Here is a 27,505-nt window from a genome sequence, read left to right as displayed (position 1 = left end):
GAATATGGAGTCTATCGTATTCCCTTACAAGACCATCTCAGTATCTTGCGCATATGCTGATAACGTAGGCTACAGAGATAGCTGGAGAGATTTGTCAGGTCGAGCAAGCATACTAGGTGCATTCGCAAACAGACTACTGAGCATGATCGGCCTGCACGAGGATATGTCGGAGAGGTATAGCTGCTATAGGAACAAAGATGGCTCCATACTGAAAGGTGACGAAGACGCGGTGTGGCCTTATGAGCCGGCCTGCGAGTTATTCGAGTACACCCACGTGTTACAGATAACGACGAAGTAGGGCGGGCACATCTTTGAACCAGAATACTTGTCGTTGCCACTGAATGGGACGATCCGCGGAGTGATGCGGACGACGACGCTTCGATATTTTGGCTCCTAGGCTGTCGAACATGAAACCGGATATGAGGTGTCAAAATCCAATTAGAGGTATTCAAAGTCGTCACAGACTATTTGACCGTTCCCGTGCGAGGAATTCCAGTGACTCTTATCACGAACCCAATGAGTTGTTATATATATTCATTCAAGCTCAGCAGTTATCTACCGAAGGCGGTGTATAGGTATATTAGAACGAACAGGGGTATTGCCTCACTGCCGACTTCGGTTCAAAATCTATACTCAGCTTCTCATCTACTTGATCAGAAGCTTGATTGAAGTGCGCCCGAAGCCACGGTCAGACAAAGGTATACCCACCGCTTCTCTCTCGGGCCACGTACCCACGTATTCTTTCTCTGATTCAGGCGATTCCCCGGAGCGGTAGTATCGACATAACTTCGCATCGCTGTTCTGAGCTTCAGCTATCGCAATCTTTTGCAATAGCAGCTCTTCCACAGGATCGCAGACTTGGGTACGTATCCATATCAATACAGGGTCCGTGACAGTAAGCCAGGCATGTTTGTATGTGATCTTTAGTTTCTGCGTGTGGAAAAGTATTGGTGCCATAGCTTTGAGAGAGTGTCGCATTTCTTCGATTGCGGGCGGGAACTCATTTTCGTCGTCCGTGAGGTCCAGTGCCTCGGTTGCCTCTACCGACGATCGGAGGTACGGCAAAACACGACCATCGATGTCTATCTCCACGGAGCGTAGATCTGGAAACCCTATATCGCCATTAGCTAGCCGAGATATGTAGTTCAGACTCTTGAGCGTGAGTGTGATGTTGATATGGAGATGCCGAACAAACTTATTGATGGAGTGTGGCGGAAAAGCGCGATTCTCCATCGCAAAAGGATTGCAAACGACCATGGTGTTTTGACCGTAGAAAACTTCATAGATCATTCCGGCCATCCCAGGGATTGCACGCACAAGATTTAGCCAGCAGTCTTTGTAACAGGCGAGTCCATCGTGCGTATAGGACTCGCGGATTCGACAGTGACACGACCTCCGAAACTTTTGTCGATTGGGTAGAGCTAGGCGCAGAATTTGTAACTTAAACTCATCTGGAAGAGCTAGGAAATAATCGATGGAGCGCTTGGACCGAATCGACTTCTTCAATCTGTTGATGCCGGGAAGACTGAAGCGAGCGAGAAAGCGCTTGATAGAGCGTTTGGGTTGAACGACCAATTTTAGTTCCATCATGCGGGGAGGCCGGGTTGGTTGAGTCGATAGTGGTGGAGTGGAAACAGTTTCTAGGGAATAATTGCTCGGGACTAAGAGTAAGCCTGCAGGAGTGAGTGGTATAACATGAGTGCAGACTTGCGGTGGCAGCCAGCATGTTGCTCGAGCTTTCACTAAATCACGGGCCCACGCCAACCTAGGAGAAGCTGAACACCCTAGAGCCTAGGCTGACGTTAGGTCACCTACTTTGCAAGATTTTGGTTAAATGTAGCCTGTAGACCTGTTCAGCTTTGCCTTGTATGAGGTGGGCCGTGAGATAAGCCCGCAAAAGCTCTCAAGATCGTGCTTGGGGCAGCGTGTAACCGCCCAAATCATTGAAAAACCTGCCACCTCTCGTCATAATGTCAGAAATCTCTTCTCCTAACCAATATTTCGTTGACGTAGTTCTTGGCTCTTCGATCTCTCTGACCAAGTTGCCTGCGACCTATGAATCAATCAGCACTACTTCTTCGCTACATGTCGAGTCATCGCAACTCACCATCATGCTATGACCCTGTCTTGCAGGATCCACGCTTGTAGACACGATGGCAATAGCGACGTCCTCGGTTGTGTTCGCAGGTAGACCACTCTCTTTCCACTTCTCTGAGTAACCCGAGGTGATGTGCGTAGGGGTAAAGAAGGGTGCAACAACATTGACGCGGACGCCTAGCTGTCGGGCAACGGATTGTGAGGCTCGTGATAAGCCAACTACGCCATGCTTAGAAGAGATGTATGAGACTACTCCAGTCCCGCCAAAGTATCCGGACGTTGAGGCGATAAGTACAATAGAGCCTCGTGCACCGTCCGCGTCCGGTGGGTTTGATTTCATGGAATGAATAGCCATTCGGAGAGCTTCATGATGTTAGAGATAGACCAGGAGAGTACTAGTGAGACAATGTAGCTCACTGTTCATGGTGCCCTTCAAATTGATGTCGATGACCCTGCCAGCTTCAGTCGCCTCCATCAACTCCCCATGTTCGTCCTCTTCGAAGTCAAAGAACCCCTTACTCTCCATTGTCCCTGCATTCGCGACAACGATATCGATTTGACCGAACGTCTTTTTCGTCTCTCGAAAGAGAGCTTGTATGTCGTGCCAACTAGTGACGTTGGTGGGGTGATACCGGGCCCGTGATGGCTCTGTGAAAGATGCGATGAGGGCATTGGCAGCGTCATTGGAGGAAGGGAGATCAGCTATGACGATATTGCAGCCATGGTCATGGTAGGTACGGGCTGTTTTGGCGCCGATGCCGTTTGCGCCGCCTGTGATGATGACAGTCTTGGGCTTGTCATTGGGAAGGTGATAGCACGAAGCGCTTGTATTCATGTTTGATCCAAAATGAGCCTACCACCCCAGTTTAGTTTTCAGATATCACAGCCTTGTTCTCGAGTGCATGTGGGTGGTTTGAGAGAGACAGCTGCCCCCGGGGAAAGACGCGTTTCTCCGTGGGGCGTGGTGATGGGTGGAGGGTTACCCCGCTTTAGCGCGACGCGCCCCTCCGAAGACGCGTCGCAGTCGCGATCGGTCCTACTTGTCCACCCCGACTATCGGAACACCCAATGACGACAGCCAGCAACCATCCCGCAAGGCGCAACATCCTACTTCGAACTCCACCTTGATCGCACGAATAACACCATGTCGACCAGTACTATTCCGATACCTCGCGACCCAACCGATGACGAAGCTCTTGCCCTGTTCAAGGCCATAGAGGAGAAGTTCCCATCGCAGTCACTTGGAGATGACAAGTGGTATGTCCTTCTGGTATGGTATGTCTTGTATAGGCAGATTAGAGCATTGGCTAAGCCATTATAGCTCGCGGCAATGGTAGGCGGCGGGCAGCCGGGCTTCGCGCCTCTGCTCTACAAGGAACTCATCAAGCGACCCGAATGCCAAACACCCGAACAGCGTCAGGCGTTGATGCGGAGGATACGAGAAACACTATTCAAGCTCATCGTCATTGTGGGCGTGTGCAAGCCGCTGGAAGCCATCTTCGATATCGATGCCATTACGAGGCCAGAGGACAAGGATTATACATTCTCTAGGTATGAAGTCGTGCGTCGTCAGCAGGCGATTACAGAAGCTGACAACAACCAGAGAGGGATGGCAGTGTGACGAAGCCAACTCAAAACGTGGTGCAGCATGGCAAGGTCGCTTATACCAACACAACCAGGAGGGCATCGACAACGTGTTGGCATCACAAAAGGATTTCGGCATGTAGCCCCTGGCCGCTTCCTGATCCTGAGCTAATGCAGTATAGATTGGACGAGCAAGCAAATCACCTACGGCCTCTATCTATCCGATCACAGCATCCTCAACGACGTCGAGACCGAGCTCACCGTACTCAGCGGCATCATGATACAAAATCTGCCGAGAGAGACAGCCTGGCATTTGCGCGGGACAAGGCGCATCGGTGTCAGTAAGGAGGACGTGGAGATAATCCAGCAATGTGTAAGACAGCAGTCAACCTCTGTCTCGTAACGTGCACTGACCAGGCATAGATCGAGCTTGTCGCCAGCTTCTGTGGCTTGCGGCTACATAGGGTGCCAAGGGTCGCTGACATTGAGTATGAAGTCTGAGCGGATTGGTCACAGTCATTCCGCAGATTATATGCCCTGCTGACATGCAGGAGCAAACTTCTAGCTATGGTATAAGATATGCTCATTGACCTTGAGTCACAACCAGATCCAAAGTTATCATATGCCGACAATGACCCAGCAAGATCAAGACGGCATCACAACAGCAACAGTGTCTCCATCGCTCAGGCAATGGGCAGACCTTCCCGAGGAGCTGAAAATTTATGTCTTATGCTTTATCGTTGGTGACATTCCTGAAAGCCCCGTGCCAGACAGTAACTATACAGTCATCTTCCGCAAACATATGGAACCTATCTATGAGGTGCGGAACAAGGAACTGTACCGGCTGGCCCGGACCGCTTACTACAACAACAATGTCTTCGAAATCTGTATCGAGGAGAAACCGTCTCATTCGTCTCAACGAGTCACCTTTCGTTACCCTCCTGCAGAAATAGCAAGCATGATTCGGCACTTACGCGTTACCGTTAAGGCGTACACCATGGATGTTTCACGACTGGAACATATACTACTGTGCAATTCGCAACCTTTGGCCTTTATGCTGCAGGCAACAAGGCCCGTATTACAATCGAACGAACTAGGCCTGCCTTTACCAATCGTGAGATCGAGATGGCTCATGACGGCACCCCACGACAATGCCTGGCAAACTGGATTCACGAACCTGCATACTCTGAAGCTCAGCTTCCACTTCTTTGATGATGACAATCTCACAGAAGGCGATGAAGACTGTTGTATGTCGCCTGCATTGATAGAGGAAACGAGAGCGTGCTTAGCTGACACAAAGACGTTGTTCAAGGCAAAGGAGGTGGAACTTGACCTGACGCTGGAATGCCACAATAGCATTGCGCGTGTCTATTGCAATAAGCACACCGATATCATTGAACACTGGAAGCTGCTGGCAACGACGAAGAGTGATGGATAGCATACTAATCGCTCTAGTTCGTACTAAGTCCAAGTCTAGATTGATACGAACAGGCAAAAAGAGAGGTGAACCAAAGTCTACCACTATACTGACCCGCTCTGACACCGCTTTTCTTATCGACGGTGACGTTATCTTGCGAGCTGAGCATGTAGAGCAAACGCAGAGGTTGCTGCCTAATCCCTGGTCACCGTAGCTTTTGACTCTCACCTGTCGCGTGCGCGGTCATGACGCACGCACTAGTTGGCACGTCAACAACTCATATCGCCAGCTCCTTCTCTCTCTGCCACAATACACCAGACGCCGAACCTCACGGCTACCTCATCTGCTTAACTCCCTCTTTCAACGCTAACAATGACTCAGAACATACCCCCCGGCGGCACTCGCGTCGGCTTCGACGCCCTTCCCGATGAGCTCAAGGTCCAAATCCTCACGTACGCCCTCAGCACCGACAAATTCATCATGGCAAGGAACCACAAAGCCATCGAGGAAGGTTTGAACCTACCAACTTTGCTACTCGTCAACAAGCGCATGCATGCCCTTGCCGCACAAGTGTACTACAGCGACAACACCTTTGTCATTAGGCGCTCTGGCGTGTCTTGGGGGCACGTTACCCCGGGCGCCGACGACAAGTGGCGTTTCCCTCCGTTTGTGTTCGGTAGTCACGTTCGCAAACTGGTGATACAGCTGGAGTTGTACCGTCGCATTGACAACGCGACACAGTGCCTGGAGCCGTCGTTTGAGAACGATTGGCTGGTGCTTCTCCGTCCCCGTTCTGTCCACAAAGCTGCTACTCCCAACGCGCCACAGCAGGCAGGAGGGCAGGATTGGCAGACTCGATTCCCCAAGCTCACCGAATTGACGGTGCGACTGAGCACTTCTCTGCACTTGCATTTACAAATCAACAGTGACAGCGATGAGTACCGACGAGCACTACTTGATCTGCCAAACAAAGCAACTGTTGTGCTGCAGCCAAAGTTTTTGAAGCTCGAGAATGAATCAAGCGCGGAGATCAGGTCCAGTGACCCGATGCATGGCGCCATTCACAAGATGGTCAAGCTCAGAATTTAACCTGAATACCAGAAGAAAGGTGGTGGAGGTATGAAGAACTTGGAATGGTTTGTGTTTCAGCAGATTGGTGGCGTGGGTCAACAATAAGAGCGGCCATATAGACATTGCTATTCGGTTCCTGGAAAGGATTGCTGGCTGGTTTTGCTGGACAGGAGGATACTAGCGTAGCGTGCAAGGAGATCCGCCAGGAAAGCGGAAGCTTCGAATATGGATTGTGTTCTGTCGAGATCGTTCTGCACAAGCTAATGTCCATTGTCAATATCACGAGCAGTCAATTCCAGTACCAGTTCTTACCCATAGGCCAAAGGTGATGATAGATCATGCTGTCGCACCGTATCTAGTGACATCGTACTTTAGTACTTCGCTAACGAAATCTGTGAGCTCGAATACGGCGATGAGTACCGTCTCGGCCCGTTGTTTGATACGGCCTTGTATCCTCCAGTTTTGGCAAACCATACTCTCTTTTCGCACTCAACGTACCGGTCGCGAGTGACATCTTTGACTTCCTGCACGGACTGAACTGGAGACCATGGCTCGGTCTCACCCCCGGTAGGCGGACTGAGGAGTACTAGTGACTGCTCATTGCTTAGTCCAGAGCGCCCAAGGGCCAGCAGCCAAAGATCTGGTTTCTCAATACGTGGTCCTTGAAACTGTGGTGATATTATGGTCGTCGAATGCGATAGATTCTGAACCGGCTGGTCGAGAATATGGGGTAACGGGCTCTGTGGTATCGCTTGAGGCTCGGGTTTGGTTTTGAGAGGGATCAATGATTCAGACTCCGAACGAGAGGAGCTGGTAGCAGACCGCTTGTGCCCGCTGTCGACGTGTCCGGAACTTTTGTTTCTTGCGAACAATCTTCTTCCGATAGAATGCTTCATGACGTCTGCATCGACGGGACATCCAAGTGAAGTGCAGAGGAAGGTACCCGTTCTTGCGGACTGAACGAGATCTGGCAAGCGTGACTAGATGGCATGCATCCATGTCGTCGCCCCTCACGTCGGCTGCTGCAGAGCAGATTTGTACATCTAAACCCGAACCAGTTGTTCCACTTGAAGTACCACGCCGCAATATGCTCGTTATCGTTGGTGTCGCACAAGAGAGGGGGAGGTGCAGTGCACCAATGCGACTGCACATCGTTTGCGACACTGCATCGCGACAGCAGAAAGCGCGTGCAGTGGTGTATTGCGCGAGGCTGGTGGTTCTTGCCAGGTCTTCGCAACGCTCGTAGAGATCAGCCGATCGTCGTCATCCATGGATGTTCCCGGGGTTGTTGCGCACGTCATGGTGCCGAGAGGGAAGGAGCTACCCGGGCGGCCGGCACACGATGTCTGCGATACAGATCAGTAAACAAAAGACGTTGACGTACCTGTGCATCACCAACGTATTTGCTCAACGCAATCGACAACGTGAAAAGAGGTGGTATTCCAAGTGGCTATTCTTGCCTAACAATTCTCATACATGATCAAGGAAAGCCGTCTTTGATGCCCGTCCCACCCAAGTCTAATATAATGATGTAACATGCTTGAAAAATCGCTGTACAAAGACATAACGATAAGACATGGGACGCCTGTAGACGCCGACAGAAAAGTACTGCCATGAAATAGCAGCGGCGTATATGATGGTTATATAAAGGCCGTGCGGTAGATGGCGCAAGATTGGTGAAATAAAATGCAATGCGCGTGCGCGAGGTGAGGGTCAAAGGCCGTTGCGAAGTTCAGAGTCGTCCTACCACCCTTCATCTTTCTGGTTCTTGCCCTGTCCTTTCTTGGCCGCTGCCTTCTCTTCTTCGGTCATCTCGATGAGCTCCGCGCCCTCGAGCTTGAAGCCCTTTGCGTCGACGATATGCTCGCTCGCTGAGCCCAGATACGCCTCGTGTAATCGTGGCAGGAAGTACTGCATGACGCTGTCCGCCAGGTTCTTGGCCACCAGGCCCTTGTCAACCCAGAAATGTCGTACAAAGACGCCCTTGCAACCGCCTCGGTTCGCAGCCTCGGGTGCACCGTTGGCTTCGACGCAGGGGAGAACGCGAATGTCGTCCGGTCGGTCGTAGTCGTAGCGCAGGTAGTTTCCGAAAGCAGCTTGTTCGTGTGCCCAGTCGGTCTTCCAGTGCGCGCAGCCCTTGTACTTGGTCTCAGAAGGGCATTCCGCCCAGGCCTTGTACATCTCTTGTGTCCTCTTGCTCTGTCGTGCGATCACGAAACCAGTGTTCAAGTATCGGTTGCCCTTCGCATCGTAGTTTTGCGGTTCGTTCGGGTCAATGGACATCATCGCAAGGGTATCGTCGGTCATGTTCCAGTAGTTGAGCAGCCATTCGAGAGGTAGATGTGGGTAGTGGAACATGACATCGGAGTCCATGAAGACGATGTACTCGTGGGTCTTGAGCGCCTCCTTCATCATGGGAACCTTGACCCAGGTGCCCCACCGGTCGGCGTAATCGGGTGCGCGGATGAACTTGTAATCGTAGCCGTGTATTTGCGCTGTCAGATGTTAGCCGAGTCGCTCGTTGTCCACTCCACGTGCCGAACGGCCCTTGATGTCTCCTGTATGGTCGACAACGTACCAAACATGTAATGCCCGAGCATGCCCGCACTCAACGAGCGCATGCCCTTCCACTTCAATTGCGGGTCCATGAGCTGGCCCTTTTCCGTCAACGGCCGACTGTCGATATCCAATATGAGCACCTTCTTGCCCAACTTGCTCTTGAACTTCGGTTCCCCTGCTAGTCTGTATATATCTCCGTCCTCGTCGGTAAAGTTGGCAGCATCGATCGGATGTAATATCGGGCCGTAGAGTGCTTTTATTATCGTCGCCATGGAGATGTCGTCTTTGGGGAGGGAAATGTTTTGGGTATGCGGGAATCTGCGCCTCGTCAGTTGTTGCTAGAACTCAAGAATCGCGACACGTACTGTGCACGAAGACTGCTCGGCACGTATGAAGGAGAGCTGAAGTAAAGCAGAGCCAATGCCATGGGTATTATGGCAATCAACAGCACACGCCGCCATCTCCCCTGTGGTCCCATGTTGGCCAGCGATTGGTATGAGTAGTCGGCCATCGTCGCGGCTCGTCCTCTGGGGTTCAGAGGCCTAGGATGCGATTCAATCCGCCTGCGCGTGGGAGTCGTGTATTAGGCCCTCGCTCTTTTGCATCCAGATCCAGTTGGCCCAGTCCAATCCAATAATTTCGCAAAGATGCCGAATCTGAACAATGGAGGGTGCGTCGCGTAGTGGACACCACGGAAAGACGGTGGTGTGCGCAAAAAATGGCAATGTATGCGGATACCGGAGAAGCGCTGCGCCGGGAGCCAAAAAGGAGTGGTAAGAAAGGCAGGATGACAAGCAAAGTGTCCCTCTGCCTCAAAGGAGGCGGCCGACACGCCCCCAGTTTAGTGGCAGTTGTGTCAGTCGGTAGATCCTTGCTTCCATCCCTAAGCAATGCAGGGGCCACTACCGTCTGATTGGGCTTAGCTGCCGCGCCGGGAGAGGGCTGGAAGGCTGAAACGCCGAGATCTGGGATGCGCGCCCTGTGGCTGTGCTATGCTCCCCGTTAACGCGTGTGGGACTGCGATGAGGGTATTCGAGATGCAAACATGGGCATGTTATGTATTCACAACCTGGTTCTTGTGCGCAATGTGTCTTGCACTGGGTTAGACCAACGAGCCGGTGCCGCATGCGCCTTTACGATAGTCAGCTTAGTAGCCACTTTGTACACGCAAGCCTCTCGTACTCGGCTGTAGATGGCAGGATCGACACGGGTGCGGCGGTGCTGAAACATCACCATCAGTCGGAGCATAAGACGCGACCATCCTAGAAATCGCAAGCAAGGCTCATCGTGTCTTCCTTCGTCTCGACCTTCTCGCAATTGACTTTTGCTGAAACGCAGACTTGGTCGTACGTTGAGTGCCCAAATGCGACGACGACGGCTGACAAAAGCCTGGCTCGAGTATCTGTGGTACCGTGTTACGTCTGGCAGCGTGACGCAGGGTCTCACGCGAACTCGTTATGAACATAATCATGTTGGCTGTATACCTACGGACTACACTGACGTTGCAGCAGCAATCTGTAGAGTTTCGCGAGCGTGTCCATACTACACGTCTGGAGCTAGGCGTCCAACAAGCGCAATAGCTCGTAGTCCTTTGCAATACCAGGACTGCTTCTCGCACAACTCTCGATCAAGGTCATCATGATACCTACCCACTCGCGCCATCCTTCCGGCAGCGTTTCTCGTAATCTTGGGTCTGGCGACTGCGCTACGGCGTGAAACAATAGCACCTGTCCAAAGCACTGACAACACCACCCAAACTTGATTGGTAGAGCCGACAACATTTGCGTGCAAAGACCCATGGTAGTTGGCCAGTACATGCCACCGCGCAGACCCTCGCGCACCTCGTTGTACTCTGCATCACTGGTGAACGCTGGTGCATGCAGCGCTTTGTAGAGGAACGGACGGCCAATGTGGAACTTTGCGACGAGGTAGCGGCTTCGCAGCATGGCCTTCGCGATGACGTGTGCAGGGCTGGGTGAGTCACTGGCGTTGTCGGTGTCGGAGAACTGAAGCGACGGTGGGAGGTTTGCGCGCCACTGCTCTAGTTGGTGATGCATTTCTGCTGTCAAACTGGCGCTGGGGTAACCGTCTTTCTCCGCAAAGGTATACAGGCTCTGCTTTACGCGTGTCAGGATGATGCGATGGGCCGCTTGAGCGAGAAAGTGGAAGTTGAAGAAAGAGTCCTCTTCATCGGTAAGCAGTCCCGATATGGACGTCTTTGGCCGTGGGCATTGGGTAAACTTCGGTAGAGGCGTATCTGGCTCGTAGTCTAATAGGCCGCTATGCGGAAGTAGGTCCAGTTCCTGTGTGATGACTGTTTCGTACATCAAAGTACACCAAAACAGTCGTGATAACATATCGCCCTCCCATGTGTCATAGTCAATCGCTCCCGTGCGGGTGAGAATGCTAGCGCAACAGAGGGCCGCCCTGTTCACGGTGGTCCAAGAATCGAGAGGCCGGAGAATCTGAGCATAATACAGAGTCGAAAGCATGTAAAATTGACCTGCTTGAACATCGTTATCGCACATGAGGAAGCCGAAGCGATGCCTTGCTTCGTTGAAGAATTTGAGCCCCGGTGGATCATCTGCAACGAGTTCGTACCAATCCGGGTGCACGAAGCCACGTCTGGCTGGAGAGTGGCGCGAGGGAAGAGCAAAGTCGCCTTCCTCGTGAGCCTTGACAGCTAAGCAACCTAAGGCAAGCACATTGAGTACCAGCGCAGACTCCACGTCGTACCCGAACTCGTTCTCCATAGCTGTGCCTAGTGTGCTTGAGAAGAAATGATACTTGTCAAGGATCGGCGTGTTACGGTGGAAGACGGCAAAATAGGCATCTGCAAGGCCTTTGACTGCCGATTGCGGGAGGCTCATCAGCCAGCTCTCAGGGACAGTGCCGTAGGGACGATCGATATGTATCGGCAGCTGCGCTCGCCGGTTCTCAATATCGACTATGTAGTCCTCTGGAAGCTCTGCTCGGACAGTGACGAAACCGCTAGGAAGTATTTGCTGTATGGCCGGCCAGAGCGCGACACGATGTTGGCTGAAGGAAAGATTTACTGCGCCTTGGACTTCCATCACCGGGAAAGGACTTTTGGCGGGAGATCCCACGACTTGTGGCGACATTGCTAACTCGTGTATGCTTAGCCTGCCATTATGAGAGTGGTGAGAGGGCATCGCTGAGACGTGATATCCTGGACTTGGTTGTGAGAAGATGGTGTGAGGTGACTGATGGTCGTTGATAGGCCCTGCCGGTGAAAGTGGTAATGTAGACGACGGCTTTGGTGTATTGATCGCTGTTGTCAGGTCTTCGATCTTTGCTTCCAGTCTTCGGATAGCATTGATTGCCAAAGTCAATGACTGGTCTTTTTTCGTACTGCGTGGTGCCTGATACGTGCACTCCAAGTTCATGTTCCTACAGTAGCCGCATCTTGGCCGATCTTCATCACAGCGCGTCTTCCTCGATCTGCAGATGTCGCAAGCCTTCTCTAGTCAGCAGAGCAGTGCATGTCATTTCTTGACCACATACCAAGGTCGCCATGAACGATCGCGGCTTCTTCAGCGACGAGCCATCCCCGTCCTCGTGGCTTCCGCTACGCTCCCCATCGTAGGACGTCTGCCGCTCTGGAGGTTCTGCTTGCGAGGAGGATATGTTGGCATGGGACCTCTTGGTCATAGCATATCACGATGTATTGTCGATTTCGCGCATGGGAAGCGGTGTGAAATTGCCAAGGTTGTAGGAGATGACTGGGAGCGATCATGGCCGGCGACGGAGATGACCATGCTAGCGTGCACAGACCAAGGCGGAAGTTCAATCTTGCCCAGCTGCCTACGGCCTCCATCTTTCCTACACCAACACCTTGCCTCACTGCCTTGCTATTGACCTGTGAAATTTGCACTCATTGACCTCAACTGATACAATTACAGATCTCTCGCACGGTATTGCGACACGACAGTACGACCAAGCTCGTTCTCGACGTATCGCGATCCTGATACCGAAACTTACCCTAAGGTAATGCGCTCTACGGGCGATGTAGCAGTGTATATCCTGGGGTACGTTCGAGGTACGGTTCGCAGACCACGAGCTTGTTCGTATGCGTGCCATGCGCCCATGCACCCATTAGTCCTGGACCTCGACTTTCGCGTCCGCTGATGTGTGTCCTGCCGCGCAGCGTGGCGACTGCGACCTGTTGTCTCTGATACTATTGCCATGATTCTAACGTGATTTGCCAAATTCCGTCCTCTGTGACCAACGACTAATGTATCTCCAGGTCCACATGGCTCTTCTCCGCCGAGGTTTGCCTACATGATGTCCTGGTATCGCCCGTGCCCGGCCTGCTCTCTGGATCTCTTTTCGATGAGCATTGAAGTGGCGCCTTCATGCTGCCGTCGCGCTGTCTTCTGCAGCCAATTTGCATGTTCCTCCTCGTTGGCTTGTTGCGATACCTTCCTGCGCCGAAGCTGAAGAGTTTTCTTGCCACGGAGTCACCATTCTTGTCTCGTAACCTGGCCTATCTTGCACAGTGCAGTTGTTCGGACAGTCTTCTTCTTGTCATCTCGTCCAAGTTCCTTCGACTCGTTGTCGCCGCCGTTGCGGAGAAGATGGGGGAGGGTCGTGGGGGTTCGAGAGGAGCAGGCGCGGCAGCTTGCATCGGCAACGACTGTGGGCAAGGTCTGGTTCGTCTCGTGAGAAGTATGCGATGGGTACGGCCCACTTCCTGTGCTGTCGCTTCGTCAACTGGGGGTGCAGCTGGTGCTCCAAAATATCGGTGTCGATATTGGTGGTCGGTGTTTGGTAACAGCTTCCCCGCGGACGCAGCCAGCTGTGCAACGCAAAGAACAACCTGACAAACGAACGCCATAGCTGTCTCCAGCCAGCTTCATGGCACTTCCACAGCAAGCAAAGCAAGAATGAAGGCATCAGACGCTACTCGGGCTCTTCTTGCAGGATGGCACAGCTTTATCGACGTGCGCAGCCTCCTGGAAGTCAGTTTCCCAATCTTTGGAAGGCTCCTCTACCTCAGCGATTGCTTCGGCCTTCCACCATCGTAGCCCTCACCCTTTCACTTGGTACCAACAGAGCCACGCCGTCGTCTAAGTGTCTTGATTCGCCGGACTCGTACGGATATCCAAGGAAGCCACCTACCCCTTTTAGATCTAGTCCTGGACATACTCGATTCGTTCTTCTTCCATCGTCGCTGAAAGAAGCATCACTAGTGATTGATTCACTGCCAAGGCAGCATTCATACTGCCAGAAGGTCTCCGGTAGCCTTTCTGCCGCCAATCGGAGCCCAAAGAAGACGTCTAGTCAGATATGAAGGCTACTAGTGCGGTGAAGGACACAGAATGGACAGCCCCAGGACGAATCAGAGGCCATATAATAGGGCAAGGGCCCGGTTTCATCGCAGACTTCATGCTTCCATTCTGCAGAATTAGGAAGCTTCATACTTCCTCGCTCTTCTTCAGCGGCGTACCGTTCTTCTGGAGGAGACGCTAGAGGGTCTCCCTCTGTCTATATAAACTGGCCTCCCCCTGCCTCCCTTCAGTTCCCTCAGCCTGAAAGTTCCTCACTTCTCCAGTACAAAGTCGCCTTCAAACTTCTTTTTCCGAGCACTTTCAAACCTCCTCACACACCTCGAAACACAACACGCTTCCTCATCACCTCCACTCACATCGGCTACAAGCACGATGTCTTCTCCAAACACCATCACAATGGTGACGCCCGCGCCTCGTCAGAGCGTTGTCCTCCCCAACGAAATCCTCAAGATGATTCTCATGAACATACTCATCTTCTCCACGGTCTCGCCTCGGGGCAGGCCAATCAACGCGTCCCGCTTCGCCATGCTCCACAAGTGCATACTGCACAAGCTCTGCGTCGTCTCTCGCCAGTTCCAGGCGGTCGCTCTCCAAGTTTTCTACGAAGAAAACTATTTCGAGTTCATCTCAAAGACATCACACCGCGCGCCACTCATGCCCTCTGTCCACCTCCTCCCCTCCCTCCGCCATATCCGGGTGCAGCTTGTCCTCACCGACAGCTACGCAGGAGAGCCGACTGTACTGCCCGACCGCATCCTCGACAACAGGATATACTTCCGCAACACTGTCGACCTCTTCAAGCACTGTCGCAGTGCCCACACCTTGCGGAAGCTCTCTGATCTGATGACCATGCAGAATCTGAGGACGATTCAGCTTCACATCACTCCCATCTTCAGCAACCCCGACTCCGAGGCGGCGGTCGCTATCTACCATCAGGCTCGCTTCATGATCGGCGCTCGTGATGAGTTCAACATCACCGTCGAGGCTGGCCTCTCCGACTTGAGGAGCGCCATGCTGAGCGGACTCTGGGCAGCTTTGTGAATTGTTTGTGGTGGTTGGTGGGGTTTGTCGTCTCCTGGCTTGGTCATTGCCATAGTGTAGTGCAGAATGAGATTCTTTGTCTTCTCCAACATGCTTTTGTGCATCGTGAATGTCGCTTGTGATTACTGTGAGTACCTCTTGGCTATTGTGACATATTTCAATATGATGATTTACACTGCTACGTATGTCTTCAGGCTCAAGCATTAGGTGCATGATCGATCGCTGATAGTACGTTGAAGGACTCTTGGCTTACTTTTGAAGTTCCCTATGACTGCTAATAATGTGAGGGAGACTTCTACTCCTGACATACTGTTATATCCATTTCACGACCTCAGCCTCCACCTTGATAAATGGCTTTGCCGCTCTCCAGCCTTGAATGACCACCTCTTTCTTCGCCCTAATCACAAGACCCTCAACTCTCAGTTGGTTTAAAGCAGTTTTTCTTCCGCAATACATTCCCGGGGCTTCTTTTATCACCAAGCGCAAGAATTCGACTCTAGTAAGTCTGGCCCTTCCAGAACAAAGCTTGACGAGTGTCTGCCACTGGTATGAAGTGGTAAAATCCCGACTAAAGTGTTCCAAAGAGATCACCAACTCCAGTCGCCGAATATGCTGTCTGGCATGTGGCGGGGGCAGCAAGATAGGACTTTCCCGAGGCTTATCTTCCATCAACACCTTCAGAGTTATCCCGCGTGAGGCGCATCGAAACTCGTTCTCGCGGTAAAAAGCCTCTAGAACGAGGGGATAGAGTGACTTGGATATAACCAGATACCTGGCCAAGCGACCGTTGCGAGATATATGGCTCTGAAATCGATCGGCGGTCACGGGTAGTGGTACGGAGCAGCCGGGGCGGAGATGAAGAGCGTGATGGAGGATTTGGATAATCAGCTCGTTAGGGAGATGCGGATTGGTATTCGGTGGAGACGCCATCTCTTCTGACTGGGTTGAGGAGATGGTTCGGCTTGACAAGCCTTTTGAAGCTAATGATGGCGCGCTATCCGTTGGTAAAGTCGAGGGTAGTGAGTCCAGTGCACTAAGGGTGGTGTGAGTCGAGTGGGAACCGATCTCTGCCATGGTCAGTCCTCCGAACAGTTCAACCAGCTGTCCGAGTGGGGAGTCGACTTGGCTGTTCATCTCTTCTGGGTGTGTGGTTGCTGCGTACCGACGTGATCTTGACCCGATTGCAAGGACTTCCGGTTTGACCGACCTTTAGTGCGATATAGATATTGCCGAACTGTTCGAGTAGATATGAGAGTCCGATTCAGAGGAACAGGATCTTCCTTTTGTTAGCATCGCATAATTCGAAGTCACGTAACTATGGGAAATGGCAGCATGGAACCATGGTTTGCAAGTGGATCCCATCATGGTGTCGAATAAGGTATAAACCAAAGGTGACTTTGGATAGCTCAGTATGAAGAAAGAGACAGGTCGACCTGAACGGCATTTTAGTCCTTCTTGGATGGAAACGTTGGTAATGCTAATAGCAAACATGGCAGGCGCGGGGGTGGTAAACAGCGACTTGGTGAGGGCTTGTCTGGGGTGTCAGCTTGAGACAGCGAATATGGGGCAAGGGCATCTTCGCATATCTACTGCACATGGGCGAGCTGTCGCTGTGTCGAAAGGTGCGTTCAGGGAAGAGTGGATGAGAAACTCGGAAAAGTATCCGTCGCGTGTTTGGCCAGAAGGCGCGACCCGCGCGGAGCGTCCCCTGTCTGCCTTGCCTTCCTCTCCGCGCTATCTTCCCCACCATTGTACCCGGTTCCCCCATTGAGTCACATCCTGAACAGTCTTGTCCAGGATGCATCCAGCTCATCGCCGCTCTCTTCAGTGGCAGCCATGTCCTCCGCAGCCCCCCATGCCTCCCTGACGCGCGCCTCGGTCGAAGCCGCCCACGCCCTCATCAAGCCGCACATCCATGACACGCCCGTCTTGACCAACACCACCCTAAACACTCTCGCCAATACGCCTCAAGCTCCAGAAGCACTCCAGGGAACACAATGGGAAAGCCAAGAGCCCGCTAAGCCCAAGGTGAACCTCTTCTTCAAGTGCGAAAACTTCCAGCGCATCGGCGCCTTCAAAGTACGCGGTGCTTTCCATGCCGTCACGCGATTGATCGAGCAGGATGGATTGGAAGCAGTGCAGAGCAAGGGAGTAGTCACACACAGTAGCGGTACGTCTACTTATGACCAGATCAGGCAGGCAGGACTGACATCAACAGGAAACCATGCGCAAGCCCTCGCGCTTGCCGCAAGAACCTTCTCAATACCCGCACACATCGTCATGCCCTCCATATCCACGCCCTCGAAGATAGCAGGCACGCGGTCACAAGACGCCAACATCCACTTCTCCGGCTCCACGAGCACCGAACGCGAAGCCGTCGTCGCAGACGTAATCAAGGACACAGGCGCTACCCTGATCCCTCCCTACGACCATCCCCACATCATACTCGGCCAGGGCACCATGGCGCTGGAGATACAGGATCAAGTCAGCAAGCTTCTGGGAAGCGGCGAGATGCTCGACGCTGTTATCGCGCCTTGTGGTGGCGGCGGCATGCTGAGCGGCATCGCAGTCGCTCTCCACGGCACTGGGGTACGCGTCTTCGGCGCAGAACCCAGTTTTCAGGGCGGCGACGACGCGAAGAGGGGCGTTGAAAAGGGCGAACGCGTTACCAGCGTCAAGACCCTGACTATCGCCGATGGCCTGCGTACGCCCCTCGGTGACCATACATGGGGTGTTATTTCGAACAAGGAATACGTGCATAGTCTCTACGCCGTCACAGAGCAGAACATCAAAGATGCGATGAAGCTGGTGTTGGAGAGGATGAAGTGTTTTGTCGAGCCGAGCGCGGTCGTGGGTCTGGCGACTATACTGTACAACGAGGACTTTAGGAAGATGGTTGAGAGGGAGGCTGGGGACAAGGGCTGGAACATTGGCGTCGTCTTCAGTGGGGGAAATACCACGATTGAGGCCATCACCAAGATCTTTGCTGAAGTGCCGGAGGAGAGGGCGCAGAGACAAGAAGGGGTGTTGGGTAAAGATGGGCGGAGGGTGGCTGAGAACGTTGCCGGTTAGTGTTATTTCGATATCACAATAGAACAATCAATCTACGCAGACATCACGCATACTTCATGAGTTATATGACGTAATCGTGTTCATTGCGTTATACCATTAAACGGGCATACTAATAGTCTAGAACCACTTCTTGAACTCTCCACCCATGGCTCCCAAATCCCGAGAAACAACGCTCGTCTCATTGCTCTGCGGGATCTTGGGCAGCGTGGTGAAAGGCTCCCGGCTGGTCAGGCTCTCAATACGTCCAAGCAAGAATTCAAGCTGGCGGTACGCGCTGCTAGGCTGGTACTGGGGTACCATGTGTCCACTCAGAGCCTGCTGGACGTACGTCAACTTCCTCTCAGTGATGGTCTTGCCCATGAGGCCCTTGGCACTCAAACTGGTAAGGCTCAAGTCGTCGTGGTAAGGGACGTAGAAGTCATCGACAGGCGGGTTCTGGAAACCTTGCATGCCGCCCCAAGTCATGTTCTGGATAGCCATGAGGGTACCATTGTAGAGCAGGATGTAGTCGAGCTCGCCGTGTGCGATGACGGTGCGGTCTAGTGCGTCGATGACGCGGGGGATGACTTCCCAGGACGACTGGGGAGACGAGTCGGTGTCGAGAACGCCGTTGGAGCACTCAGCCCATGGCTGGATGGGCGCGTTGATGGCCTTTTGGACTTCGGTGCGGTTGAAGTAGATCTCGGTGTTGGGAGGGAGGTAGTCGAAAGAACCAGGGAAACCGAGAACATCCCAGAGGAGAGGGCAGGTGGTGGCGATGGCGTAGACGTCGAAGCAAGGGTTGGTGTAGAAGACGGCGTTGTAGATGTCTTCCCACAGCCCGCAACCTTCGGTCTTGGCGTCCTTCTCGGGGTACGGGAGCTTGCTGGGAGGAGGGAAAGTAAGGTACTTCTCCATGTACTCGGTGTAGCCGCAGGCCTCGGAGCGGTTGTGGATGTCGTCCATGAAGGTCTGGTTGAAGTTGAAGAGACCGGCCCATTGGTCGACGAAGGGGACAGCTGGGATGTCCTCTAGCAGGACGTCCTCGGCCACACTGGGGTCGTAGAACATGATTCCCTTGACGTCGTAGTAGCAGGAGTCGTTCTTGCTCAACATGGCATCGGCGATGTAAGGGACGTAGCGTCCGGCGTACGACTCGCCAGTGATGTACACCTTGCGGTTCTGCAGACCGAACGTGTCGACGAAGTTCTTGAAGAAGCCGAGGAACTCCTCAGCGGTTTCTTCCTGGGAGGTAGCTGTAGCGTTTCCCTGGGTGAATCCGGTTCCTACGGGCTGTTCGACCCAGACCATGTTGGTAAGGTTGGCCCAGTTCCAGGGGTTGTATACAGCTGCTGGACCGCTGCCGTATTGCCAGGAGATGGGACCATTCTCTTGGAGGAATCCCTCTAGAGAAGAGCAGCCTGGGCCACCTATGAAATATGTTAGAGGTAGTCGATCATGTACTTGTGACTGTTCATACCGTTCAGCCAGATAGTAATCTCGTCATCTGCGTCTGGGTTCTCGGATGGGAAGAACCAGAAGTACAGTTCAGAGGTCTCGTTGGCGGCATCGCTGATGGGCAAAAGACCAGCGTAGGACTCGCCAATGTCGAAGTCGACGTCGGGGATCGCTCCCGCAGTTCCGTTGACAGCGAATGCTGAGAGTTGTTAGCTAGTGGTGCGTAAGAGTAAGCGTTCACCATACCCTTGGACGCCTCAGTGGTGATAATCTGAGTGGTCTGACGCTTGTGAGGGCGAAGACTGGTCTCGGGGACAGTCAGACGAGGACGAGGAAGTTCCGTCTTCTTGCCGACAGAGCGAGCGCTTCGTGCGGAAACGCTTGCTGTGAGGCCACCAACAGCGAGGAGTGAAAGAAGCTGCATCTTGACGTGCTTCGCGATCGCAGTGCCGGGGTTGTTCGTTAGTCAAGCTCGTGCTGTGACTATCAATGGCCGTGAAGAAGAGGAACCGAGCGGGCAGCCCAGCCTTCTTGAAGTAAAAGCGTGGAGCGCCAGACCGACGTCACTTCGGGTCTACCACGCACGCGACGCGGCCTACATCTTCCTGTACCTGCACAAACACAGATAGCTCATGGCGAACATAGCTCCAGCTCTTTACCTGATTAGGCAGGCGTGAAGTTCCGTCGCATATTGTTGCTTACCCCCGAAGCACACCGAAATCATTCAAACGCTTGACCCTGCGCTTGAGCTCCGTTATACTCTAATATAGTTGTATGCGCAGGATCGCGAAGTTGTGTAGTTGAGGTTTGAACAAGGCGCGACGGGAGTCGACATTGCTGCGATTGCTCATGATGCTGGTATTGTTTTCCAGGTACGACCGCGATAGAGGCGGGGAATGCATGCGACTAGACACACGACCACACTGGTGGACCGAAGCTAACGGCGCAAAGCTTCTCCAAGGCCCGCCAAAGACGCCGCCACTGCCTTCAAGCACTGGCAGGTCCACTTCGTATTTCTTGATAGTGGACGGGGAACTATCTCTTCGGGCTTTTCGACACCAACTCTTATCTCTGGCCGCAATCCGGGGCCACGGTAGGCTCAGTGCGCGTCGTCAGGTACTGGGGCAAAGGATGGTCGAGCTGCGTGATTGGCTGAAGTCGCCCTTCGAGAAAATCGCTCCCATTCAGGTGTCGAAGGATCAAGCACCATGGCGGATGCTTGTCATGCTTCGGCGCAGATAAGTCTTGTGCGCTTTAACCGCATAGGGAAGCTCGCGAAAATCGATGCTGTGGCGGGTCGCTGTGACGAAAACTATGTGGTCAATCAAACACATGGGCTTTCCCGTCTCCTCTGAAGGGTCTGAAGCAACGACTGTTGAAATGATGTCTGCAGGACCATGGCTTGAGGTGCGTTCAAGGTTTGTGAGAGTGTCAGCATGTCAGCAACAATCGGTTGTGGCTTCCGCACGTCAAGTGGCTGATTGGTCGCGCACCCGGAGAAGCCGCCATCGTCACTGAGGGGCGCATTTTGATATCGACTACACTGAAATGAAGCAAGCAAACTGGAAAATGTTGCGTCAATTTAAGCTCCAGGGTGTCAATTTCATGATAGGAATTGCTCTACTGATGGAGAAATATCTAGGTAAAGAAGGTCACAAGTCTTTGCTTGCATTATGCTTCTTCATGGAGGCCTCCACGACGAACGCGGCGCTGACCGTACTGCGGCGCAGTTACGAGGCGAACCAGTTGCTCGAAATCAGGTGTACCATAACCGGTCACAGGATCCCATCCCTCCGTTGCATTCCAGGAAGCGTAAGGCACAAGTGCGGTTGGAAGTCCGGAGTAGATGGAACGACCAGTGCAACCACGAGAGCCTCCATCGACAATGTCGTTTAGACCCTTGTAGCCCTGCTCGTAGATCCAAGGGTTCAGGAAACCGAGTGAAGGCATGTCAGCCGCCATGCGAGCGTTGTTGAGAAGCGCAACGACCGATGCGAAGACGGGCGCTGAGGCACTAGTCCCTCCGACAGACGACAATCGACCCTTATCAACAACCTAGAGAAGGAGAGTCAGTATTTGCCTCACATACAGTTCGTACAGGGATTAAGACTTACCTGGAAACCTAGTCCTTGAGCGGCGACGTCAGGAAATCCACGGCCGTTGGGATTGTAGAGGCCTTCCCATTGAGACCCGAGCTTACTGAGATAGTCGGAAACAGCCTTCTCTTGGTACGCTGGGCGGGGCCACAGATCAGAAAAGCCACCAGAAGAGAAATCAACAGCACGCTCAGGCTCTACTCCGCGAGTGCCACCTACGGAGGTGACGTAGGGGCATGAGGCGGGGAAGATTGGCTGAAGACGAGTCGTGTTTTTGCCGTCATTGGTCTGGCAAGCAGAGCCTGGACCAGTATCACCGCTGGCTGAGTATTGTTAGCACTCATGTTCATATTGATGGAGAGTTTGGGTGAGGATTGAGTTTAGAGACGACACTACCCCCAGACATCGCGGCTGATGACGTCTGGGCGCATTTTCGCCTCCAAGCTCGAACGAATACTTACAGAAGATGACTGAGACGCCACGAGTACCGAGCTGACCGATCATATCGCAGACCTTCTTGGCGTACTCGGCAGGGACGCTTTGCTCCGTCTCACCGTACGAAGTGGTTAGAACTTGGGGCAACTCTTCGTCCTCCAGACCCACAAGGTAAGTGAAGAAATCCAAGTAGGGCTCATTGTTGTTGTCGTCCTCATCGGGCTGATCAAGATCAGGAACCAACAGTCCTCGTCCTGGAACAGTGTAAAACGTGGTTGATATGTTCACCAGGCCGGCTGTGTACTGGATGTCGAGATTGGCCTCGACGCTATTGGCCGATGCGTTCTGGGGAAATGGTCCATCGTTGACAGACTGTACTCCAAAGCTTTTACCAGCGAGACTTTGAGAAAACCTTTGTGTGAACAGGTCGAGATCGTTGAAACGAGCGTATTGCTCAAGGAACCCGCTCACTCCGATCGTTACGTTGGCCTGGTCGCTAACGTCATAGTCCTGGAAGTTGTAAAGATCTGCGAGGCAATCAGGCGTGATCCTTGTGTTACACGTGGCATTAACAGCAGCAAGCTTGGAGAAAGGCGTAATTTCCTGTGTGAGGACTTGGCTATCTTCGGCGCGCATTTGACCGAAGCGAGTAGTAGGTTGGATCATGTCAATGTGGCTCCGAACCTCCACGGGGACAGAGTAGCCCAACGAACGAGTCCTCTTGACTCCAGGGCGTGCCTGGCTCTGGTAGGTCTTGAACGTGGTGCCCATCATCTGTTCTGCGCGCTTCACAGGAGCGAGAAAGTTGATCCATTCGCCGTCATTCTGGATGTCTCGAGGCTCGACGCCGGATTGCTCGAGCCAGTTGAGCACATTTGCAGTTGAGTCGGCTCTTGGCTTGATGAGATCCTTCAGTTCGTCTCGCTTAAGGTGCTGGCCGTAGCGGGGGTGGCTGGGAGTTGAAACCTCCATGAGCGTCCTCTCAAACAGATCTGGGTTTGCCTGCGATGATCAGTATTCGACTTTCAATATCTCAACCATGAAGGCCTTCCTGATCTGCTTCGCGATGACTTACCGAGCGTACTGCAATGCGGAAATGGAGCTTGCGCTCGGGCGCTGGAACACCAATCTCGCTCCATCCCTCAGGTACAGTGTTCAGACGTTCGACAACTTCGTTGCCCTCGATGTGAGAAGTACGGGAGGTAGATCCGGCGCTGACACCAGAAATGGCCAGTAGGCCTGTGAAGGCGGCAGTGGTGTACCTCATGCTAGCCGGCGACGTTGGTCGTGTGGAACCAGAAGTGGCAGGACAGAAGGAGATGTATGCTCGACCCTGGTTGCTTGGCAGCAAATGAAAGCGACGGATGGGTTGGAAACTGCGATGATAACCACGGCGAGAGCGGACATATACTGGGCTGCCAAGCCATGGAGATTTAGACACCCAACGTAGTCACCTGGGTGACCTATCGTATCCAGATGTTTCAAGTACATGATGCAGGTAGCCTCCGGGATCAACGTGATCGGCTCTTGATTGGAGTGATGGCTGATCACCCCCAGCCGTGTTTAGGTAACAACGTTCTGAAGCACCTTCCCCTTTGCCTCTCGCGGTTGTCTCGAATATAGAAAGTAGGCCGTACCGCTCATCACAGCTTTGGGGATGGGTATCGCTGTTCATTGCAGGGCTCCATGGCCCACGAGTGCGGAACGGCCCAATTTTGTCTAACTCCGTTCCGTTCTGCTAGAAGGAGCACAGATCTGCGCAGCATGCATCCTTTTATGCTCATACCAATAGCCGGCTCATGCATGCAGTGCGCTGATCTCCAGGCTGGCTCAATGCTTACAGGATCTGAACATTGGCAAAAAGAAGCGTGGGCTCATGCATGGTCTCAGTGCTCTTGTCCCGGATAGTGTGCAGCGCAAGAATGCTTGTGAGAGCTTCATGGGATTGGCGGCGGGTCGGCACTGTGACGACTAGTGGCGCTCGAGGGCGGCCCGTGCTGCACCTCAGCCTGCACGCAGCCTGGCCCAACCATCGCAGCGAAGTTGCTCCAGCGAGCATCAAGCAACGAACAGTACGGGCACGATGTCTCAAGACGCATAATGACGGACTTCGTTAATGCGTATTGCACATCAGCTCTTACAGACAGCTTCCTCTACTGCCCTCCTGCATCTACTTCTCTTCGCTAGATTCTACGCGTCCCTCGAACCCACTCTCAAGAATGTCGATGAGATCATCGAGCCGCTGAACGACGAGATCCGTGTGCTGGTGCTCCGCAAGATGCTTGTTGACGTCGTTGACTAGCAGCACAGTCGCAGCTCCCGCACGATGACCAGCCGTCATGTCGTCAATTGAATCGCCAACCATGATCAGACTCTTTCCTCCGTCTTCGTGCATCCAGTCCTTCGCAATGTGCAGAATGCCTGCCGGGTCGGGCTTGGGTGGCCTGAACTCTCGCGTCACGACAGGGCTAAATTTTGATGTTGGCAGAAAAGTAGTGAGAAGATGAGTGACAGGTGCGTCGAAGTTGCGTGTGCAGATGCCCTTCTTGATGCCACGAGAGTCCAGATATTCCATGAGCTCCACGAGCCCGGCCTGCGGCTGTTGCGACTTCATTGCGGTGCGCTCAATGTCCCGGATCTTCTCCTGTGCTTCTTCTTGCTCGCCCTCGGGTAGCGAGTAGATGTGGTCCAGGATGTCCGTCGGCTTTTCGATCCCCAGGGCTGATCGCATCTCTGCGAACATGTAGTTTTGAGGCAGACCTAAGTCATTCAGTACATGAACACAGAACTGTGCACGACATCAGAATACCTACATAACGTGCCGTCGACATCAAACACGATGCCCTTTAACAGTGGTCTAGTGTCCCCTTCCTTCTTTTTCGCGGGATCCAGTGGTGCGAACCGCCGCGGTCGCACGGGCTGCGACATGCTGTTCACCGATCGTGTCGCACGCAAGCAGATCCGGATGTTGTTAGTTCCAGATGGCTTGCAGAGGCCCCTAAGCTGGTTGGAATGTCGTGATATGATGGCATTCATGTTGGTGGGGTTGTACAAGCCGGTCTTATTCTGGAAGTGGGTCCGATTGCAGCCGCACCTGGGCAGCCTTTGCGCATGGCCTCCCGTGCTAGTTTGGCGGGGATGACGCATCACCACGACTCCCTTTTGTCTGCATAGCAAATTTCGACTGCGCGCTCTAGCATCGAAGAGATCACTTACTGGTGCATCAGACTATGAGGTTGGCTACCCGATGATGACAGTGCTCCAGTCCAGAGACTGCTCCTATTCGGGACATGTTTCAACAGTATTATAAGGTCAAGAAAGAGCAGGGAAGGCAAATATGGTCAAGTCAAACGTCTATTAACTCTTTGAGCGAGCTTTTCGTGAATTTGCATCACGTGCGTATCTTGCATTAAGGTCTTGCAACAACAGTGCAAGTCAAAAGGTTTCTAAAATAAGGTTCTCAAGAAAGGAACTGCCAAACTGGGGATCAACTAGCTGGTCGCATTACTGCGCCAGAGACGCTTACAACCAACTATCTAGAACAGGCTCAAGGTAGAGTTGGCCGATGGGCGGATGTTGTAGTACTTGGACTTGGGGTAGTACAGGTTGTTCATGTTCTGGACAAAGCTCTCGGGACCACCAAGCTTCTTGACCACGGTAGCAACGATGCTCTTGTCGCTGGTGGCCGGGAAGTCACCAGATGACTCCCACCACCAAGCACCACCGAGACCCTCATCCATCAAGTAGTCAGTCTTCCAGGAGGCGACCTTGGGTGTGTCGAAAGTGACGAGCTCCTTAGCAATAGGGTCCCAGCTCCAGCTGGCGAGAGTCTCCTTGTCGGTGTAGACCTTGCTGCCGTTCACGGGAAGGACCTTGTAGTCAAGGGTACCAGGCTCCCAGGTTCCTGCAGTAGATCCGTTGAACTTCTGGCCGAGGCCGCGTTGGTCCTTGCTCATGTCGACGACGTTGGCGAATCCGCGACCGTAGAGGGGCATACCGAGCTGGATCTTGGCGGGGGAAGCGATGTTCATCTTGTAGTAATCGATGGCCTGCTTGGTGTTGAATGGGACGAAAGACTTTGACTTGCTGTTCCAGCCGTTGGTGGACTTGGGGTTGGTGGAGCTGGGGTACACGTTGCTGAGGTGTCCAGTGTAGTTGGAGAAACCTGGGCCCTGGTAGTCGAAGGCCATCAGGTTCCAGTTGTCAACGTAGGGGTCCATCTTGGCAATGGGCATAACGACGAAACGTTCCGGACCAGCTGGGGCGGAAATGCCAAGGTCGAAGTGGTAGCCGGCGGCGTTCACTGCGGAGTAGGCATCGAATGTCTGTTGTGGTGTTAGTCCTGCGATTATTCGAATCGTGATAACATGGTTCATACCTTGCGGCAGCGCATGAGGGTGTCGACAAGGTTGTCGCCATCGGTCTCGTCCTCTGGGTACTCCCAGTCGATGTCAAGGCCATCGATACCCAAGTCAGCAATCAGTTGGATGGAACTGTCGCAGAACTTCTGTCTGCCCTCAGCAGTGGCAAGAGCAGGCTTGAAGTTGGCCCTGAAGCTCCAGCCTCCGACTGAGAGGATGACCTTCAGGTTGCGGTTCTGCTGCTTGAGCTTGTAAAGCTGGTTGAAGTTACCAAGCAACTGGGTGCCGTTGGTAGCAACATCTCCGGGGTAGGGGAACTGAAGATCAGCCCACTCGTCGGTAAGGATGACTTCACCAGTCTGGTTGTTGACGTTGGCGAAACCGTAGTTGACCTTGGTCAATTTGTCGGCGGGGAGGTCGGTGACCATATGCTTGCGCGCGTAGATGGCCCAGTTGACGTAGAAGATACCAGCCTGGTACTGACCACCACCGTAGCCACCACCGTAACCGAGATCACGTGCGTGTGCGTGCTTGTGGCCATGGACGGCTGGAGCAGCCGAGCCTACAGAGGCCAGAGAGAAGAGAGCGGCGGCGTTGGAGAAACGCATGTTGAAAGAGAGGACGGCGAGTAGCCAAAAATGTCAAAAAAGAGGTTGAAGGGAAGCTTGCAGGATGTGCGAGTGATGGATACTGCAACACTCACGAGGATGCAGCCCTTACATACCTCTCATATTGGCCGCTGCCCTACTTAGTGGTCTTTCGTCGGTCTACGTCGGTGTCCAAGCCCCAAAGCTTAACATTTGGCCGTGGCGTGGACTCGAAACGGCGAACAACTCTCTTTCGCTGTTCATGCCAACGCTCTCCAAGCCAGGTTTCGCAGTGCTCTCCAGAGTATACGGACCGAAGCGATCATGTTCATGGGGTGTGGGTAATTAAACCCAGTCCAAGCGCTGAGTTTATTCGCTAGTCTGTCAGAGTCGGGCCTTCTTGGGCTTCTTCGTTTCGTCTAGAGTGTCCCTTGAT

The 27,505-nt window shown here is 53.2% G+C and overlaps 11 protein-coding genes across 11 annotated transcripts; 4 read left to right on the top strand and 7 right to left on the bottom strand.

Annotated features, from left to right (window-relative positions):
- Positions 1-645: 645 nt before the first annotated feature.
- J4E84_004552 (uncharacterized protein) lies at positions 646-2,623 on the bottom strand (the record flags this gene model as incomplete). The annotated part of the gene is made up of 3 exons (XM_049387155.1): positions 646-1,082; positions 2,122-2,460; positions 2,515-2,623. The coding sequence occupies 3 exons, from the start codon at positions 2,621-2,623 to the stop codon at positions 646-648; spliced, it is 885 nt and encodes a 294-aa protein (XP_049244928.1).
- Positions 2,624-3,241: 618 nt separating this feature from the next.
- On the top strand, positions 3,242-3,824 carry J4E84_004551 (uncharacterized protein; the record flags this gene model as incomplete). The annotated part of the gene is made up of 3 exons (XM_049387154.1): positions 3,242-3,367; positions 3,419-3,648; positions 3,701-3,824. 3 exons carry the CDS (start codon positions 3,242-3,244, stop codon positions 3,822-3,824), a joined length of 480 nt encoding a protein of 159 aa, XP_049244927.1.
- A 1,646-nt stretch (positions 3,825-5,470) lies between these two features.
- Positions 5,471-6,187, top strand: J4E84_004550 (uncharacterized protein; the record flags this gene model as incomplete). The annotated part of the gene is made up of 1 exon (XM_049387153.1): positions 5,471-6,187. The coding sequence occupies one exon, from the start codon at positions 5,471-5,473 to the stop codon at positions 6,185-6,187; it is 717 nt and encodes a 238-aa protein (XP_049244926.1).
- A 1,725-nt stretch (positions 6,188-7,912) lies between these two features.
- On the bottom strand, positions 7,913-9,000 carry J4E84_004549 (uncharacterized protein; the record flags this gene model as incomplete). Its single annotated transcript, XM_049387152.1, has 2 exons — positions 7,913-8,664; positions 8,748-9,000. The coding sequence occupies 2 exons, from the start codon at positions 8,998-9,000 to the stop codon at positions 7,913-7,915; spliced, it is 1,005 nt and encodes a 334-aa protein (XP_049244925.1).
- Positions 9,001-10,284: 1,284 nt separating this feature from the next.
- J4E84_004548 (uncharacterized protein) lies at positions 10,285-11,850 on the bottom strand (the record flags this gene model as incomplete). The annotated part of the gene is made up of 1 exon (XM_049387151.1): positions 10,285-11,850. One exon carries the CDS (start codon positions 11,848-11,850, stop codon positions 10,285-10,287), a length of 1,566 nt encoding a protein of 521 aa, XP_049244924.1.
- A 2,586-nt stretch (positions 11,851-14,436) lies between these two features.
- Positions 14,437-15,081, top strand: J4E84_004547 (uncharacterized protein; the record flags this gene model as incomplete). The annotated part of the gene is made up of 1 exon (XM_049387150.1): positions 14,437-15,081. One exon carries the CDS (start codon positions 14,437-14,439, stop codon positions 15,079-15,081), a length of 645 nt encoding a protein of 214 aa, XP_049244923.1.
- Positions 15,082-16,917: 1,836 nt separating this feature from the next.
- On the top strand, positions 16,918-18,153 carry J4E84_004546 (uncharacterized protein; the record flags this gene model as incomplete). The annotated part of the gene is made up of 2 exons (XM_049387149.1): positions 16,918-17,251; positions 17,300-18,153. The coding sequence occupies 2 exons, from the start codon at positions 16,918-16,920 to the stop codon at positions 18,151-18,153; spliced, it is 1,188 nt and encodes a 395-aa protein (XP_049244922.1).
- A 117-nt stretch (positions 18,154-18,270) lies between these two features.
- Positions 18,271-20,014, bottom strand: J4E84_004545 (uncharacterized protein; the record flags this gene model as incomplete). Its single annotated transcript, XM_049387148.1, has 3 exons — positions 18,271-19,562; positions 19,613-19,789; positions 19,837-20,014. 3 exons carry the CDS (start codon positions 20,012-20,014, stop codon positions 18,271-18,273), a joined length of 1,647 nt encoding a protein of 548 aa, XP_049244921.1.
- Positions 20,015-21,261: 1,247 nt separating this feature from the next.
- On the bottom strand, positions 21,262-23,388 carry J4E84_004544 (uncharacterized protein; the record flags this gene model as incomplete). The annotated part of the gene is made up of 4 exons (XM_049387147.1): positions 21,262-21,645; positions 21,705-22,009; positions 22,148-23,123; positions 23,197-23,388. 4 exons carry the CDS (start codon positions 23,386-23,388, stop codon positions 21,262-21,264), a joined length of 1,857 nt encoding a protein of 618 aa, XP_049244920.1.
- Positions 23,389-24,291: 903 nt separating this feature from the next.
- J4E84_004543 (uncharacterized protein) lies at positions 24,292-25,049 on the bottom strand (the record flags this gene model as incomplete). The annotated part of the gene is made up of 2 exons (XM_049387146.1): positions 24,292-24,881; positions 24,935-25,049. 2 exons carry the CDS (start codon positions 25,047-25,049, stop codon positions 24,292-24,294), a joined length of 705 nt encoding a protein of 234 aa, XP_049244919.1.
- Positions 25,050-25,657: 608 nt separating this feature from the next.
- Positions 25,658-27,090, bottom strand: J4E84_004542 (uncharacterized protein; the record flags this gene model as incomplete). The annotated part of the gene is made up of 2 exons (XM_049387145.1): positions 25,658-26,446; positions 26,500-27,090. The coding sequence occupies 2 exons, from the start codon at positions 27,088-27,090 to the stop codon at positions 25,658-25,660; spliced, it is 1,380 nt and encodes a 459-aa protein (XP_049244918.1).
- Positions 27,091-27,505: the final 415 nt, after the last annotated feature.

The sequence above is a fragment of the Alternaria hordeiaustralica genome (assembly GCF_023758085.1).
Source record: "Alternaria hordeiaustralica strain BMP 2776 chromosome Unknown scaffold_7, whole genome shotgun sequence".
Taxonomy (NCBI): domain Eukaryota; kingdom Fungi; phylum Ascomycota; class Dothideomycetes; order Pleosporales; family Pleosporaceae; genus Alternaria; species Alternaria hordeiaustralica.
The sequence above is the reverse complement of the archived record's forward strand: the minus strand, read 5'-3'. Positions and strand labels throughout refer to the sequence as shown.